Genomic DNA, 18,002 nt, shown 5'->3' with positions numbered 1-18,002 from the left:
TGGTGGCATTTACTAACCGCCATATAGAAGCAGTTATTCGCAGGACTGACATGAAGAAAAAATTGATGTTTTTTATTAATTCAGACAGAAAAGAAATGATGCACAGATACTGTGTAGGCCTATTGTATCTGTCATGTACAATTACCATGCCTGGTGATGATCATTGTATTTGCATTTCAGCAGAGGTGGAAAGAGTAGATGGATATTGTACTCAAGTAAAAGTACTGCTACTTCAAAGGAATTTTACTCAAGTAAAAATAAAATTACTTGTGTAAAATGTAGACTACTTAATAAATAAAGAAGTAGGTCAGTTAAAATGTGCTCTGAGTAAACAGAGGGAAGGGGGTGTTATGATGATATATGACACTACTGTTAAATGAAAAAAAAACATATTTAGGCTACAAAATAAAATGCATTAAATGTCAACTATACACAAGTGGAACAACATCAGCAACAATTCAATTTATATAGACGCCACTTTGCAGCCTGTGCATACAACTGATTACCAAATATAAAAATGCCTTACTCTGTATAATTAACCAGAAAAGATAATCATATAAAAAAAGAGCTATGGACACCACGGCGGGTCCAAACAATACTAAGCCACATAAATTAGCCTAATACTTATAGAATCAACAGCAGAACAAAACATCGCCAAGACAAACAACATGGACATGTATGAACAATATAAACTCCACAGCACTTATACAGCCCATAAACACAGCAAAGGAGGGAGTGCTTAACTTTTATACCACACACACACACACACACACACACACACACACACACACACACACACACACTAGGTGGTGGTTGTTGAGCTTAGTGAGTTTGTTGTACTCACCTGTCTGAACGTCGTCAAGGTGAAGTGGCCTCCTTTCTGCTCGTTTATTCTCAAGACATAATATAACATCCGTCCCAGTATAACCAGTCCATTCAGCCTGTCCCACTTGCTTCTTTTTCAAACATTTGGCTGAATGAGGCTCTCTGCAGACACACACAGCAGGAAGCCTCAGACCTCACCGAAGGTAAAAGTTCCTCAGTGAAGAAGAAGTCAACACTGGAGGGTCCATCCATGGATGTATTGGGTCCACCATGAACATTTCAGCATTTAGCATTTAGACAGGCCCAGAATGCACCTGTTGGCGATGTAACATGGGTGTGTTTGATTTGGGTCACTTAGCGTGCTAGCTGGGTGTTGCATTAAATCAGTGATTAGTGTATGCACTTTTTTAAACTATACCGAGGTACAGTAATGCTAACCATACACCATGGACGTACTCCTGAATTTGATTGATTTTGATTGATTGTTGTTCACTGACACTGGGTTCTAACCCCGGCCTGGGTGAGACCGCTGCTCCGTACCGCTCTCCAGTAGAGGCCGCCAGTGAACTATGTATTAAGAGAACGCCATGAACGTCTTTAACTGTCACTGTCGGTACACGCTAGCTGACAGCTAGATTCAGTCTAAAATAACGTTAACTCAAACGTAATGGGAAAAGCAGGCTACAGCTAAATTAAGACTTCACAGTAATAACAATAAAGACAAGTATTGAGTGATTGTATTTTAAATGAGCACAAGTAAAGTAGAACTGACGTAACAGCTGTTATAGTAGGTTTTGATATGTCAACGTTTATTTTCAAGTTTTATTTTGAGGGTCTTTTAAAGTTATTACATGCTGTCTCAGCTAGCAGTTAGCCGAATTAGCTGTTAGCTAAACTAACGTTAGCTTGGCTGTCGACCGGAAGCGTGGAACAGATCGTGCAGTGTCGTAAATTCTCGTACAACCGCGCATGCGCTAACATTTTGCGCATGTGCAGAACGGATCGTGCAGGCAGAACGGATCGTGTACCTGTCGGTACCATAGACTGTGGTCGGTACACGATCCGTTCTGCCTGCACGATCCGTTCTGCACATGCGCAAGATAATACTGTTTTACGTATCCATACGACCTGCACGATCTGTTCCACGCTAACCTATGGCTAGCCTCCACCGGGAAGCTAACGTTAGTTTAGCTAACAGCTAATTCGGCTAACCGCTAGCTGACAGCTAGATTCAGTCTAAAATAACGTTAACTCAAACGTAATGGGAAAAGCAGGCTACAGCTAAATTAAGACTTCACAGTAATAACAATAAAGACAAGTATTGAGTGATTGTATTTTAAATGAGCACAAGTAAAGTAGAACTGACGTAACAGCTGTTATATATGTTAGGTGTTTGTTATATATGTCAACGTTTATTTCAAGTTTTATTTTGAGGGTCTTTTAAAGTTATTACATGCTGTCTCAGCTAGCAGTTAGCCGAATTAGCTGTTAGCTAAACTAATGTTAGCTTGGCTGTCGACCGGAAGCGTGGAACAGATCGTGCAGTGTCGTAAATTCTCGTACAACCGCGCATGCGCTAACATTTTGCGCATGTGCAGAACGGATCGTGCAGGCAGAACGGATCGTGTACCTGTCGGTACCATAGACTGTGGTCGGTACACGATCCGTTCTGCCTGCACGATCCGTTCTGCACATGCGCAAGATAATACTGTTTTACGTATCCATACGACCTGCACGATCTGTTCCACGCTAACCTATGGCTAGCCTCCACCGGGAAGCTAACGTTAGTTTAGCTAACAGCTAATTCGGCTAACCGCTAGCTGACAGCTAGATTCAGTCTAAAATAACGTTAACTCAAACGTAATGGGAAAAGCAGGCTACAGCTAAATTAAGACTTCACAGTAATAACAATAAAGACAAGTATTGAGTGATTGTATTTTAAATGAGCACAAGTAAAGTAGAACTGACGTAACAGCTGTTATATATGTTAGGTGTTTGTTATATATGTCAACGTTTATTTTCAAGTTTTATTTTGAGGGTCTTTTAAAGTTATTACATGCTGTCTCAGCTAGCAGTTAGCCGAATTAGCTGTTAGCTAAACTAATGTTAGCTTGGCTGTCGACCGGAAGCGTGGAACAGATCGTGCAGTGTCGTAAATTCTCGTACAACCGCGCATGCGCTAACATTTTGCGCATGTGCAGAACGGATCGTGCAGGCAGAACGGATCGTGTACCTGTCGGTACCATAGACTGTGGTCGGTACACGATCCGTTCTGCCTGCACGATCCGTTCTGCACATGCGCAAGATAATACTGTTTTACGTATCCATACGACCTGCACGATCTGTTCCACGCTAACCTATGGCTAGCCTCCACCGGGAAGCTAACGTTAGTTTAGCTAACAGCTAATTCGGCTAACCGCTAGCTGACAGCTAGATTCAGTCTAAAATAACGTTAACTCAAACGTAATGGGAAAAGCAGGCTACAGCTAAATTAAGACTTCACAGTAATAACAATAAAGACAAGTATTGAGTGATTGTATTTTAAATGAGCACAAGTAAAGTAGAACTGACGTAACAGCTGTTATATATGTTAGGTGTTTGTTATATATGTCAACGTTTATTTTCAAGTTTTATTTTGAGGGTCTTTTAAAGTTATTACATGCTGTCTCAGCTAGCAGTTAGCCGAATTAGCTGTTAGCTAAACTAATGTTAGCTTGGCTGTCGACCGGAAGCGTGGAACAGATCGTGCAGTGTCGTAAATTCTTGTACAACCGCGCATGCGCTAACATTTTGCGCATGTGCAGAACGGATCGTGCAGGCAGAACGGATCGTGTACCTGTCGGTACCATAGACTGTGGTCGGTACACGATCCGTTCTGCCTGCACGATCCGTTCTGCACATGCGCAAGATAATACTGTTTTACGTATCCATACGACCTGCACGATCTGTTCCACGCTAGCCTATGGCTAGCCTCCACCGGGAAGCTAACGTTAGTTTAGCTAACAGCTAATTCGGCTAACCGCTAGCTGACAGCTAGATTCAGTCTAAAATAACGTTAACTCAAACGTAATGGGAAAAGCAGGCTACAGCTAAATTAAGACTTCACAGTAATAACAATAAAGACAAGTATTGAGTGATTGTATTTTAAATGAGCACAAGTAAAGTAGAACTGACGTAACAGCTGTTATATATGTTAGGTGTTTGTTATATGTCAACGTTTATTTTCAAGTTTTATTTTGAGGGTCTTTTAAAGTTATTACATGCTGTCTCAGCTAGCAGTTAGCCGAATTAGCTGTTAGCTAAACTAACGTTAGCTTGGCTGTCGACCGGAAGCGTGGAACAGATCGTGCAGTGTCGTAAATTCTCGTACAACCGCGCATGCGCTAACATTTTGCGCATGTGCAGAACGGATCGTGTACCGACAGTACCGACAGACGGGCTTTGCTGTCACTGACGACATACACTCTGAACTTTGTTATCTCTTCCGGAGCGTCAGCCGAGTTTCTGCAGCGCTGCCCTCTTGCGGCTGCAGACACACCCGCAGCTTCTGCTCTATGAATCTGCAGAGCAGCTGCTGATTTAATCTTCTTTTTTTTGTTCCATTCTTACACAGTTGATCATTTTTCATGTGACTTTTGTTTTTACTCTGTAACGGATACGATATATATATATATATATACATATATATATATATACATATATATATATATATATATATATATATATATATATATATATATATATATAATTACCAATTATTAAAAAACACTCAAAATAGTAAAAAAAAAAAAAAAAAACATAAACATTGTTACAGTAATGCGAGTAACTGTAATTTCTTACTTCGACCCCTGCGTTTTAGTGGCAATAACAGAGACAATAGTCACAGCTGTATTAGAGCGTCAAGCCAATGAGAATTAAAAGTATGTAAATCCATGAAAGATGTTTGGACACTATTGATTGATAGATAAGGTAAATCAGATGATTTCCCTGGAAATCCGGAATTCACCATTTGACCATTTGCCTAGGTTATCAAAATCTGGGACATCCTCTAGCTCACCCAGTTAGAGCGTTCGCCCCATGTAGGCTGAGTCCTTTGCAGCGGCGCGGGTTCAAATCTGACCTGCTACCCTTTGCTGTGTGTCATTGCCCATCTCTCTCCCTCTTTCCTGTCTATCCACTGTCACTGTCTAATAAAGGGAAAACCCCCCAAAAGATGATCAAAATCTAAGCAGCAGAGGCCAAGATATCCTGACTTGTATGGGTGGTGTTCCAGCATGCTTCCTATACACTTCAACTCAAGAGAACATTTCTTTAATACGTCTCTACCTCCTAAATGCCCAATCATTTTCAACTCCACACCCTAAGTTTGTAATGCAGTCCATTTTTGGGGAGCCCCGGTGGCCCAGGGGTTACAGTAAGTCGTCAACTATAAATCACAACATCCCTGGTTTGTGTACGCCTGGGGACCTTTGCTGCGTGTCAGTCCCCAAATCTCCCCTCATTTCCTGTTATCTCTCTACTATCAGGTATCCAATAAAGGCATAAAAATCCCCATGAAGTAATTAAAAACATTTTTAGCAGTCCTCTTCATAATGAGTAAACTGAACTTTGTGTCTAAAATCTGTGCAGTGCACCTTTAAAACCGGATTTGATGATGTTAACGTTGTCTAAGTCAACATTTCAAAACCATACTCAGACGGAGGATTGCCTGTTATTGTTTTAATTAAGAATTGTATGGCAGCCGGGGATATGAGATTTCCTCAATAAAAAACAATAACAATACATAGTGACGCATGATGTCGTCTCTGTGAAAGTCTCTCCCAGTGAAAATGAAGCACAGTTGATCTCTTCAAACATGCATGCTCCAAAGATGTATGAAAAGGGATTATACTTTGTCAGATTAGTCACAGAAACCAGGTTGGCCATGATGCAACTGTAAGAAGGTGATCCACAGCAATCAAGGTGACATATTTTTTTTTATCTCATCTGAATCAAAGCTCTCTAAAGAGGGCCCATGCCCATGATTATACTTGTTGTGCGTCACTTGAAATGCTCTATGAGATTTAGAAACAAACTAAAAACCCATAGAAAAGTCACGCATTTGAATGATGTTGGTGAAATGTATCAGAGGTTAACACCAGACTCAACACAAAACACTGAGTTAGCAGCAGTGAGCAGTGCAAACCCTGAAATGACGTACAGAACTGCTACCCTGTTGTGTCTCATGGAAATACAGTGGTCTGTCATTACGGGGGCTCTTTGTGACTCAACCATTTCATATGCAAATGTTGTGCCTCTGCTTTCTTTTGATTCAGCATCCACATTAGCTGTGGGTTAGAGTAGACTATGTGCAAACAAGGGGCTGTTCAGGTGTAATTGCCTTTCAGGACTAATTGTCCCGGGCTTTTCTTGCTTTAAGAAGCACCTGCGCATGGATCAAAGCATTTGATGTGTGTGTCAGCTTCGTTTCAAGTGGGTGTCCTTACAGCACACAGATTGTCAAGTAATTGCCTCTCCAGAAATTTCTATGGCCAGAGTGTTGAAAAAAGAGCTCACCTTTCATTACAATAGGGCATTTAAATGGCTAAGTTAGTAAAGATCATGAAAAGGTTTAATAACAGTGTAAGCAGGAGATAGAAAATAAATGACACTGCTAACAAAACGCATGATGAAAAAGTGACACATATTGACACATGTCCATATATTTCAGGTTATGATGTGCAACATATTTCACACATATTCCATTGTACTTGAAATTTCAACTGTCAATTTGCTGGCATTTCTAAATAATGAGCAATTTTATTTTTTTTCATCTGCTTGCTTTTTGACCATCAGTGTTACTTACAACCTTCAGCTTTTTAGTCCTTATAAATTGAAACTCATCTGAGGTCAGAGGTCACATGTGTGTTGTCCTCCTGCTTAATAAATCCAGAAACAAGCTGCCAAGTCAATTGGCTAACCAATAAAGCACTCCCTTCAAAGCAGATGGTTGTATTTGCAAAGCATCGGGCAAAGACCTGACGCGCCTGCCTGTCCTGCCCTCCTCCTCCTCCTCCTCCTCCTCCTCCTCCTCCTCCTCCTCCTCCTCCTCCTCGGTGATATCAAAGAAGCATGTGCACACCACAAGGATATTTTTAGACCAATAGTAATCCAGATGTCTAATAAAAATGGAAATGAAAGGCTCATGTAAATATCAAATGTAAATATTAAAGCTTTAATTGTATTGAACATGTGGGGTTTTTCTTAGAATGTAACACTGTTTGTAAAACTTTAGATGACATCTTAGTTCCAACTGTAGAACAACTGAAGAAATATATGTTCAATTCAAACTATTCCATCTGCCCTGGCATGCTCAACTGTTATTCTTCCCACCATTGTTGTCATACAATTTTTGCACATCTACTGATCTACATCACTAACTAGACCACAATTTGCACTAACTGTATATTATGTAACTGTATATTATGTATATTGACTCTTTACTACATTTCAGCATTTATATAGACTGTCTATTAATTTATATTGTGTTATTACCATATCACTTTCGAATATCCATCGACTTACTTATACCTCACTTTGGCTGGCTTTGTAATGCCTACTTAATCTGTATTTTATGTAGCCTATTGTATTCTGTATTTCTGTCCTGTATTCTATGTAAAACTGTATGTTGTCTTACACGCTTATGCTTTATTCTTGGCCAGGTCGCTGTTGCAAATGAGAATCTGTTCTCAATGGCCTACCTGGTTAAATAAAGGTTAAATAAAAAATTAAAATAAATTTTAAAAAAAATCATCTTTGATTAATCAGATATTTAATGTGAAACGGCTGCAAAATATTGAATACTTGAGGTGAAAAGAGACCTCGTTATTGTTCTATATTACATATAGCAAAGCTGGAAGTTTCCAAATGCAATGCATAATTATGTTTGGAGGGGAGGGTTCTAGCAGCATGGGGTGTAGAGGTATAAATGGAGCCTGGATACAGTTGGGGCAGACAGAATAACACTGAATCACATCTGTGCAATATAGTTTTTCAGTTTCTTTTGAGCTTTTGCTGCTAAAGAAACCCCATCTTTGATTAAAGAGATACTGAAGCAAAGTATTTCCTGCCCAGACCAAGAAATGGATACCTGGAAGATCCAGCTCGTTGTTGTGACTGTTTGTGCTTTGGTGCAAACCTATCAGGCACTGTCTTCTAGTGTGGAAGAGGAGAGAGGGTTATCTAAAGACTGGCAGGTGAGCATCCTTGATTTAATGTTCTTATCAGAAATTAGAGAGAATACAAGGATGTATTTCACATGCTCTGTGATTTGATGACAATGTAGGGAATATTTATAAACCAAAAATATATATCCAAATCCTCATTTTCTTATTCATTTCTTAATTTTACTATAATAAGATAGCAAATTGTTATGGATTTTTGTGGCAGGATGAATCACTGGAGGCAGGTCTGACCCCCCCGATGGCAAGTCTGATGAAAAGATCTAAAGCCCTCCGCTTCTATGGACTCATGGGCAAACGCTCAGGTGGCGTCTCACCTCATCTCTGTATTAAAAAACACATTTTTAAAATGGATTCTTTTCTAGGGCTCATTACACTTTATATGTCTGTAGTAATGAATATGACAATACTGGTATATGACTTTAAATACATTGGTAACTTTTGTTTCTTTTTGTCCCTCACAGGTGTAAGGAACCCTTTTAAAGTAAATAGACGTAAGTAGCTTTCACACTGCAATATGTAATGTTGCTTAAAAACTAGCAATCCTCTCTTTAACTGCAAATATGTCTTTGAAAAATCATGACTGGCACAATCACTGTTGATACATTTATATATAAAAAAATAAAACGTTGCAATTTAAATAATCAAATCTCACATTTGTAGGAAACAAAGGAGAGATGTTTGTGGGTCTGATGGGTAGAAGCATTTCCAGTGGCAGTAAGCACAAATACCAACACACATCTAACTAATTTCAAAATATCAAAGCAGCTTTATTGATATTAAAAATATGTAAATGCTAATACACATTTAACAGCCATGATTAAAAGTACAAGGCAAAGACAGTCCCATTAAAATGTCGAGTTAAAATGCTTTCTGTTTATTACAGAATCGTTAACCAGAATATTTCCATCTGCAACAACCACTGCAATCGATGTTTCGGAGAAACCACACAAGCAAGGTATGATTGTACCAGTAAAAAAACCTGAGGTTGTTTTATTTCTATGTGCATTCTTACAGTGGCATTGTTGTCTGCATTCCTTTTTTTTAAATATTCTCAGCAAATCAAAATATCTTTTTTTTCTCCATTATTCCATTATTTGGCAGGTTCATCAGAGGAATGGTTCCAAATCCTCTATTGATGGAGCTAGAAAAAAAAGTACACATTTTTATGATCTATACAATTTTACACCAACCAAAGAAGACGTTAACATACATCATACTCCTGAAAATACACTCTGCTTACGGTTTCAATTCATGCTAACAATTATTGTATTAAGCCCAAACAAAAACTACCATCTTCAAAACGCACATTTCTTGAATGGAATAAAAAAATAATGCAGCTAGATGTAGGCATGTATTCTTTTTTTGTTTTTTTTTTTTTTTTGCATGAGGAAAGCAAAACATTCATGTTTTCCACCACACTGGACCGTTAATCATTTAACATTCAAAGCTTAGTACATGTAGGCAACTTTCTTAACAAATAGGACAAAGAGATTCTCTACTATTAATTGTTTGACAATGTTTAAGTCAAGAATCATTGGACTTGGAACGCATGGTGCTTAAAATCTAAATGAAAGTAAAATATAAAAGTAAAAAACAAAAGTTTAGTGACAGAAATAAAAATGGGGGTAAACTCATGAAGAATCAACACTGGTCTTTATTGACAGTTGGAAGGTCTAGGCTACTTGTGGCTGGTGAGGCTGGAGTCGAGTTGACTCAGTAGCCTGAGGATCTTAGTGCTTATGTCCCTTTAGGAGGAGTCCATTTTAGTGAGCTCGGGTCGATGGTTTTGTTGCTATTGCCTCGCTTGATCTCCTTCGCTCTCCACTCATCAATCAGGTCCTAGGAGAGGGAGAACAAAGTCACAAAGCGGGCTGTCAAATACAGTCATTACATTTAAGTGAAGCTGCGTTACTGTCATTTTTCAACAGGTAAAAAACACACACACACACACACACACTAGGACTGGGGTATATGAAGGAGGAAAAAAATTAATAAAATCGATAATCATTACAGCATCATCTCGAAATCTGAGGTCCAGTATTTACCAAAACTTTATAAAATGTGAGAAAAAGTGAATCCCATGTCCATCCTTAAATGATTTGTTTGACTGGAGGAAAACGTTCAAGTATTTCAGATTGAACTTTTCAGTGAGATGTGGGAATTCTGTCAACACGATCTCTTACGCCTTGTCAAAATAATATCATTTAGAGAGATAATAAACTTCAACAGAAAGAAAAACAAAACAAAAAAACACAGACACTACACAGGCCAAAGGGCCGACATCTTACCTGTCGCTTTAACACCAAGTGCTTTCCCTTCCAATACTTCAGCATCTGAAGAGACTGCAGGGTGCTCACTATGTCCACCGGATTGACAGCCGTTTCCTGACTGATCTCTGTGCATCAACAAATATTACATCAGTAAATATGATTTGTGTATGCATGTATGTGTACCTCCTGTTAAAGCAATCTTTTCATGTGTTAATAAACCTTTCTCAACCGAGCCAAACGTTGCATGTTATGAACACATTTTGTATTGTATCTCAACAAGTGGGAGAGGAAGGCAAGTGGGCAACCTGCTTGCATTCTGTGTTCTCACTCACCTTTGATGGAGATCTCCTTGCCCTGGAAATTGTACATGTATCTGAGTAACACTTCCTTCCAGTAGCTACGGTAACTGATGAGGCCCAGGTCAGACAGAGGCCTCTCGGGGGAGCCCACCTTCTCCTCCACTTTGGACAGCAGGTAGCCTAAACAAAGCACACAGGGCAGTCAGAAAGAGCAGTTTAATAAAAAAAAACAAAAAAAAAAACGCATTACATTAAAAATCCATATTTCAGTCTATTCAAACAATATTGATTTCCTCCCAAAATACCAAAATGACATCAAATTAAAATGTAATTTAATCAAGAATAAATCTGGAGGTAAATAATGTAGTGGCTCATGAATCTACAAACAAACTGCATAATGTGCTTCAGCTAATGCAATGTATTGCAACAGTTCCGGGATAAATTCAAAAGTACTCAATTGAAGCTTATATTAGACATTAACTAAGCAAGAACTGAATCAAGAGTCAACTTTTTTTTTCCTTCATGTGTCTCAATCTTTTATTTTGAGGTTTTAGTTTTTTAGCGTTCACATATACTTTACCGTGGTCTTTTTTTCTAGCATGGAAATAACACATTTTGTGTACTCCTACTGATTAGGACAGTCAAGACTCATTTTAATCATTTTGGCAAAGTAGACAATTGACAAAATGAGAGAGAAATCGGTGAATATATACATACTGAAGTCAATGAGCATCTTGCCAAAGCCCTGCCTCATGTACTGTGGCATTGTCAGGATACAGGATACATTGTAGTTGAGGAAGGAATTTTTCTCCTGGAAGGGATAAAGAAAAAAAGAAAGAAAAAAAAACAACATTCCTGTTACTTCTGTATACAAGAATTTAATTTATACAAAATGTCATTCTTATAGGCTGTATATAGACAGCATAAATATAAACTTGTTTTTCCTTTTACCTTGGAAAAGTATCCCACTAAATGGCAGCCGGTGTTGTCGGCCTCAGTCATGACGTAGAAGAGAAACGGCTCCACGTCGTAGTACAGCGTTTTGTGGTCCAAGAAGAGCTTGGCGAGTAAACACAGGTTCTGGCAGTAGATCTGGGGAGAAAATGCCACTTATTAGTAAGATCATGCCACTGTCTGTGATGCTTGCTTTACAGATGTCTGTGTAACCAATCTCAAAATACTGACAAAACCAGAGGGAGTAAAGATTTTGAAGTGTGTCCCTACCTTGTTCTTTTTGCCATCTACTTCAAACACAGATATACCCCCCTTTCTGTACACCTCGTCTCCTGGAGGATGCTTCCACACACACTTGGCCTGAAAAGACACATAATAAAAACACACAGCAATGTAATTACCTAAGAACTCAGGGACTACAAACACATACGTTAAATACATGTATTTGAAGGCCATAATGCAGCGTTGATAGGCATGATATGAAATATAAATACAATTCCATATGCAAATGTCCGGGGAAGAGAATTGTTTTTTAATCAACTTAAATTCATATTTTCTGTTATGGAGGACCCAGTCTATTTTAACATCCCAGACTTTTTTAACTTAGCTTTTATGAACTATCAGTGAGTTGGTCAGATATCAGACTTTTTCAAGCAGGAAGAAAAAAAAACAAATTATTAAAAAAAAATTGTTATTTGGCGTAACAATAATGATGCATCAGAGACTTGGAAGACTTCAGTCATTGACTCTCACCATGTGTCGCCTGAGAATGGTCTGGCTCTTCATGTACTTGAGGCAGAATTCGCAGACGTAGAGGCGCCCCAGGCGTGCGTACTCCTCAGGATAGGGCGAGTGGTACCAGGTGTCCAGCTCGTAGCGGCCAAACAGGATGGTCTTTATCATGTTACTGCCCTCAGTGATCTGACCCTGGATACGCAGCTTCTCCTGCAGGAGGGAAGTACATAGTGTTACCGCTGGTCTTAGCATCAACCTGTGTGATAAGGTAGTTATAGTATACTAAAATATTAACGCAAGAGTAGTCGCGCATTGCCAGACCTTCCTCCACGGCGCTACGGAGGAGGGTCTGGCGAGTCCACACAGCATTCCGGGATGGGAGAGAAACGTGCTCTGATTTATTGGCATTTCTTTAAACCAATCACAATCGTCTTGGACGGTGCTAAGCGCTGCACGGAGCCCCGCTGCCGCTGCAAAATAGCCTCGGGAAGGAACTTGTTTGGGTGGAACGTGTATGTTCAAAAGTTGTTTTAGTCGTGCAACAGAAAACTCAGATTGGACAGATAGTCTAGCTAGCTGTCTGGATTTACCCTGCAGAGATCTGAGGAGCAGTTGACCATAGTCCTCATAAATCGACCAGGGTTTAGAATTCCAACACAAAGAAAGCGTAAGGTAACAGACATTCGGATGAAAAGGAGCAATCCCGGCAGTGGAAGGTCGTGAATATAGACTAACGCAAGAGTGACACTGATGGAGATATGAAACAGGCATTACCAGATCTTCAGATGCACGGGCCTGGGCTTTTCTGAAGAGCTCCAGGTCATATTCACTGGTGATGTTCTCCAGCAGAGGCTCTCTGGTGTTGCTGTGTGTCTGCCGATGCTCCTGTGGACCAGACAGAGAAATGCAGATGAGACGATATACCATCCAATATACAAGTATGCCACCTGAGTGGCAGTTGTAATAGTGACACATGGGGTTGAGTTCACAGCAGCAAGTGAACTGCCAGCGATGTACCATGTGCTTTTCTTTCTGCTCCTTCTGAAGGCCAGAGCTTCGGCCCTTCCTCATCTCAGACACCTGCTCTTTGTATCTGCTCTGTTTCGATGTTGGTGTCTGAAAATCAGATAGAAACACATTAACCTTCATGGTAATATCAAACCTACCAGTGTTTCCCCTACCATTGTTTTCAAAACGACCCCCGCCCACCCTAAAAGAATGACAAAATTATATAATTATGCTACATATTCCACAGGATGCATAAGATAAAGCTGTTTTCACACATACAGGCAATTCGCTTCTCGTTCCTCGCCTTAAAAGTTCAATTAATTTTAACTTAACAGGCTGGCTACATTGCACGCGTAACGTATGCGGAGCGGGCGTTCCAACACTACGCTTTCACTATAACCAATGGAACTGGCTACACCGGGCACGAGAGCAGTGCTCTACAAGCTTAAAAATAGGACAGTCTTCTATTTATATTTTTTACGCGAGGTGTGTGCGGCCCTTTTACACAGAAATAGATCATAAAGTATCATTATTTCTTTTAAATTAAACTACCGATATACAGGAAACGACTTAATGACTGTGAATGAGCGTATTGGCAGTTTCATTTTGAGAGTTTGTGTTTTAATTTCTCGTTTCCCTCACCTGCGTCCTCTGATAACAGCTGACAGTAAATTGACGTTTTCACAGCGCTGTGCCGGCTCCAAAAAACTGAGCAAACAACAACAATCTCAAACCAAAAGCTCTCCGTCTCGCCTGTGACTCACACAATCCTCCGCCGTGTGTACGCAGCTGGTGTAGCCAGTTAAAACATACATTCTGCGGCACATACGCTCCACTAACGGTCCGCATATGTTGCTCAACAACTTTTTGGGGGAAGAGTCACCACCCCCCCCCCGGAAAAAAATCCTAGGGGAAACACTGCTATAACAACTATATTTGTAATTTGATCACATATTTTCAGTTAATTAGACTATGCGGCGGACCACCTGCAGACTATCAATTGTGCGGGCCTACATAACATCAATATGCTACCTGTTAGAAATAATTAATGTGATGCCAGCCATTGCAAAAAGAGAGTACCTGGTGACGAGTTGCGTGGCGTGAGTTGTTTTCTTCCTGCCCCTTCACCTCCTCCTCTTGTTTCTCACGGCTGATGGCTTTCACCTGTAACGAAGACGCAGCTCAAACTGTCTCAATGTTTTCTCATGTGTTGCTAGGCCTTATTAACTTATTGCACGATACTGCTCTTCTGTTTCTGTTTCTTTGTCTGTAACCATAAGACTACCTACTATAACAGTTAAATATTTTCTTCTTCTTTCTTTCTTCTTCAGTTCTTGACTGTTGTGGCTGACCCTGATATTAAATACCCGTTAATTAAACTGATTTTTGTAACTCAATGTTGACACTCCAAAAGGCATCATCTAATATATATATATATATATATATATATATATATATATATATATATATATATATCACACATCATGAGGAGAAAAATAAATCATGGAAGGTGAAGAACAGTCATGTGGAGTAGCCAAGCACAACAAAGCTAACAAAAACACAACTAACACTATTAGGGCTGCAACTAACGATTATTTTCATCGTCGATTAATCCGTTGATTATTTTCTCGATTAATCGATTAGTTGTTTGATCTATAAAAATGTCAAAACATGGTGAAAAATGTGAATCAGTGTTTCCTAAAGCCCAATATGACGTCCTCAAATGTCTTGTTCTGTCCACAACTCAAAGATATTCAGTTAACTGTTATAGAGGAGAGACCAAACTAGAAAATACTCACATTTAAGAAACTGGAATCAGAGAAATCGTACTTTTGTACATTTTTTTTTCCAAACCAATTAATCGATTATCAAAATAGTTGGCGATTAATTTAATAGTTGACAATTAATCGATTAATCTTTGCACCTCTAAACAATATCATATAATATCAATACAGTGAGATAAACAGTGTTGGCTATCTTCATCATAGCCACTGACAGTAGACAGGCCAGACACTCACCTTGCACTCATCAGCAGAGAGATTGTGGTAGAGAGGGCAACCTGATACAGCAAAATGACGTTCATGTTTTCCTGTAAGGTGACCTGGGCAGATTGAGAAAAGGAGGACATTAATATTAATACAATTACATTATGATAGTACAAAATGTCCCTAAATAAATAAATAAATATATATATATATATATATATATATATATATATATAATATCAAAATTCAGTATATTGAAATAAATCAGGGATTCCACTGATGAACATTAGTATACAATTTTCACAAGGACAGGGTTTTTACCGAGTGAATTGCATCCCGGCGTAGGGCATTTCATGTTGAAGTTGTAGGTCTCGTGACAGCGGCGGCGCTTGGGTCGATGGGAGAGGTCCTTATCGGAGTCTCTGCTGGCTTGATCTTTAGCCTGGCTCTCGTCATGGGAGGCATTGGGGCTGGAAATGTCCAGCTCAGATTCAGAAGAGGGAGCATTTCCTGTGGGCGTCAATGGTGGAGATTCATCATGGTCCGCAGCTCGCTTCAAATCCGGAGTATCTAAGGCAAAAGGAGTCAAACCACCACGTTGACTAAACAGCTGAGATGAAGCACACTGTAAAAACGTTATATTGTATTTATAGGATGTTGACCTACCCTGAGAGCTTTGGCTAAGGCGAGTAGAGGCTCTGGTGAGGCGCTGTCTCTTCGGCATGTTCCCATCACTTTCTGAACTATTGGTCTGTTCTCTTTCAGCGGAGGAGTCTGAGTCTTCAGTTCCATCTGAGCCACTCCCTACCATATGTCTCTAACAGGGAAAATACTAAAATGAGAGGCATCCTATACAAATTCCATAATCATGGTATAAAATGTAGAAGCTGATGTGCCATGGCAAGTGTCAGTGATGTAAATTAGACATGTCAATAGAGGTCTGTCGTACAAAGCACAATTAATGAGAATAGATTGCTAATAACTGTTCATTTTTAATGATTAAAAACAGCATTACAAAATCTGGGACAACGGGATGCTTGTTTAACAAGACGGGTTTGCCCGCTGTTTTATCCTGCTACTCTGTAACGATTATTTGAGAGAAAAGGCCACAGACAGCTGATAGCTGGGCTTGTACGTTAGCAGGCTTAACAGCTATGACTAACGTTAGCGGATAACTACTATATTCTACAACAGTTAACGTAGCATTTGGTACTTTTTAAACTAGTCAAATAATGTAACAGTTGCTAGCCATAGTAGTGGCTACAAGACGAAGCATTTAGACCGGTTAGCACTTCAGCAACCTAATGTTATTGTTAGCTTCATGTTAGCTAAGCCCGTTCTCTCACATACTGTGGCACCAAACTGCATTAACAAACCTCGCATCTTAAGATGTAGTACTTAATGTTGCTTTACTTTCGAAGCATATTTACATATTATTGACAAAGTACGAAATATTGTGGTCTTATGGTAAGTTCGGCATACATATTACCCACAAAGCACCGTTTTATTTCAATAATACCCAAGGTAAAGTTTTAGATTTGGTTCAGCTGCTCGTTACCGCCCACCAAGGTGTAACGTTACGTTAATGTTAATTGTCTTACTTTAACGTTAACTAAACATGTTGACAAAAGCAAAATATGACAACTAATAGAGTAGAATCAATGCTTAAATGCTGTTTGATGGACTGAACGTGTGCATAACAAATTCAATGTTTTGGCAACTGTCGAATTATTGAATGGAATATGGTAGAGCATTCTCCCCATCCGGAGAATGGAGCTAACTTAGCTAACGTTACCCTCTTGTGCGACCTAGCTACATTTGTTCTTACCTGTCGTCTACGAGGCATTGTCACCTTGATGAGCGGTATTTCTTGCGGGTTTGAAGTCACAAATGGCAAAATTCCCCAAATGTTAGATTAAAAAAGACGAAAGAAAACTATTTATTGATTTTTAAGGCTGAAAGTTTATATGTACACAACGTTGCCTGGGTCTCTCGCGCCACATTCCCCGCACAGACAGAACAGAGAATTGCATTTCCGGTGACAAATCTATGAGTGTGAGCCGCCACACCAGCAGGTGGCGCCTCTGTGTCGCACTATGGATTGGGTAGTTTCCTTATAATACATCCATGGTATTTTCACTGTAACTATTTTAGTAACTATCATTACTGTGTATAGTAACTACACAGCCACTAGGCTCTAGATTATTTTATTTTTTTTGCCTTTTTTCTTATGCAACAGTTACTTGTTACTTGTATATATTTGTTTCTGTATTTATTGTTTATTATATATTAACGTGTACTATGTTTGTTTGTTTATGTATGCACCTATCACCAATTCACATTCCACATAAGTGTACTTTTTGTGGCAATAAAACCTTTTCTGATTCTGATTCTGATAAATTTAGCAGCACCTTTATAACAGATTCTGCCATTTTAACTGCATTCAAATTTGCATTATGCTTTTCTATTTAATGCAATGAAATATGACAAAAATATAAAGATCCACAACTAGCTTTTTGTGAAGCTTTCAACCTTATCTAACAGTCTTCCTCGGTGGATGGAGTTTAAATGCTTAGATTAATAAGGTTTGTTGTTGCTTAATTACATGGTGGGTGTAGTGGTGTCAAGACACACAGTCTTAATTGCCAGTGTTGTACAACTCTTATTCTACCCACCAACCTTTTTTACATATAGGCTACAACA

The 18,002-nt window shown here is 39.2% G+C and overlaps 2 protein-coding genes across 4 annotated transcripts; one reads left to right on the top strand and one right to left on the bottom strand.

The window, feature by feature from the left end:
* Positions 1-790: 790 nt before the first annotated feature.
* Positions 791-9,668, top strand: LOC118494257. The gene is made up of 7 exons (XM_035997611.1): positions 791-1,028; positions 7,909-8,060; positions 8,254-8,350; positions 8,510-8,539; positions 8,709-8,762; positions 8,932-9,003; positions 9,150-9,668. The coding sequence occupies exons 2-7, from the start codon at positions 7,947-7,949 to the stop codon at positions 9,182-9,184; spliced, it is 402 nt and encodes a 133-aa protein (XP_035853504.1). The 5' UTR covers positions 791-1,028; positions 7,909-7,946; the 3' UTR covers positions 9,185-9,668.
* On the bottom strand, positions 8,795-17,355 carry kat7b (K(lysine) acetyltransferase 7b). Of its 3 annotated transcripts, none has more exons than XM_031291194.2 (14): positions 17,128-17,355; positions 15,966-16,116; positions 15,621-15,869; positions 15,333-15,415; positions 14,395-14,478; positions 13,324-13,422; positions 13,081-13,191; positions 12,325-12,516; positions 11,842-11,931; positions 11,569-11,709; positions 11,335-11,428; positions 10,651-10,797; positions 10,337-10,443; positions 8,795-9,887 (listed from the first exon to the last, which is right to left on the bottom strand). In XM_031291194.2, exons 1-14 carry the CDS (start codon positions 17,143-17,145, stop codon positions 9,786-9,788), a joined length of 1,668 nt encoding a protein of 555 aa, XP_031147054.1. In that variant the 5' UTR covers positions 17,146-17,355; the 3' UTR covers positions 8,795-9,785. The 3 variants fall into 3 exon arrangements, with proteins under 3 accessions (XP_031147054.1, XP_035853502.1, XP_035853503.1); XM_035997609.1 differs by having other exon boundaries at positions 17,116-17,328; XM_035997610.1 differs by lacking the exon at positions 17,128-17,355 and adding an exon at positions 16,906-16,994.
* Positions 17,356-18,002: the final 647 nt, after the last annotated feature.

This window comes from Sander lucioperca, chromosome 22 (assembly GCF_008315115.2).
Source record: "Sander lucioperca isolate FBNREF2018 chromosome 22, SLUC_FBN_1.2, whole genome shotgun sequence".
Taxonomy (NCBI): domain Eukaryota; kingdom Metazoa; phylum Chordata; class Actinopteri; order Perciformes; family Percidae; genus Sander; species Sander lucioperca.
Note: the sequence above shows the minus strand (reverse complement) of the source record. Positions and strands in the feature narration are given on the sequence as shown.

Excerpts from the sequence above, each read along its gene's own strand:
- kat7b (XM_035997609.1), bottom strand. The coding sequence starts at position 17,145 with ATGCCTCGTAGACGACAGGTAAGAACAAAT. Across the intron at positions 14,479-15,332 it reads TCTCTGCTGATGAGTGCAAG|GTGAAAGCCATCAGCCGTGA; the intron begins GTGAGTGTCTGG and ends TCTTCGTTACAG. Across the intron at positions 13,423-14,394 it reads GCCACGCAACTCGTCACCAG|ACACCAACATCGAAACAGAG; the intron begins GTACTCTCTTTT and ends TCTGATTTTCAG.
- LOC118494257 (XM_035997611.1), top strand. The coding sequence starts at position 7,947 with ATGGATACCTGGAAGATCCAGCTCGTTGTTGTGACTGTTTGTGCTTTG. Across the intron at positions 8,061-8,253 it reads GGTTATCTAAAGACTGGCAG|GATGAATCACTGGAGGCAGG; the intron begins GTGAGCATCCTT and ends TTTTTGTGGCAG. Across the intron at positions 8,351-8,509 it reads ACTCATGGGCAAACGCTCAG|GTGTAAGGAACCCTTTTAAA; the intron begins GTGGCGTCTCAC and ends TGTCCCTCACAG.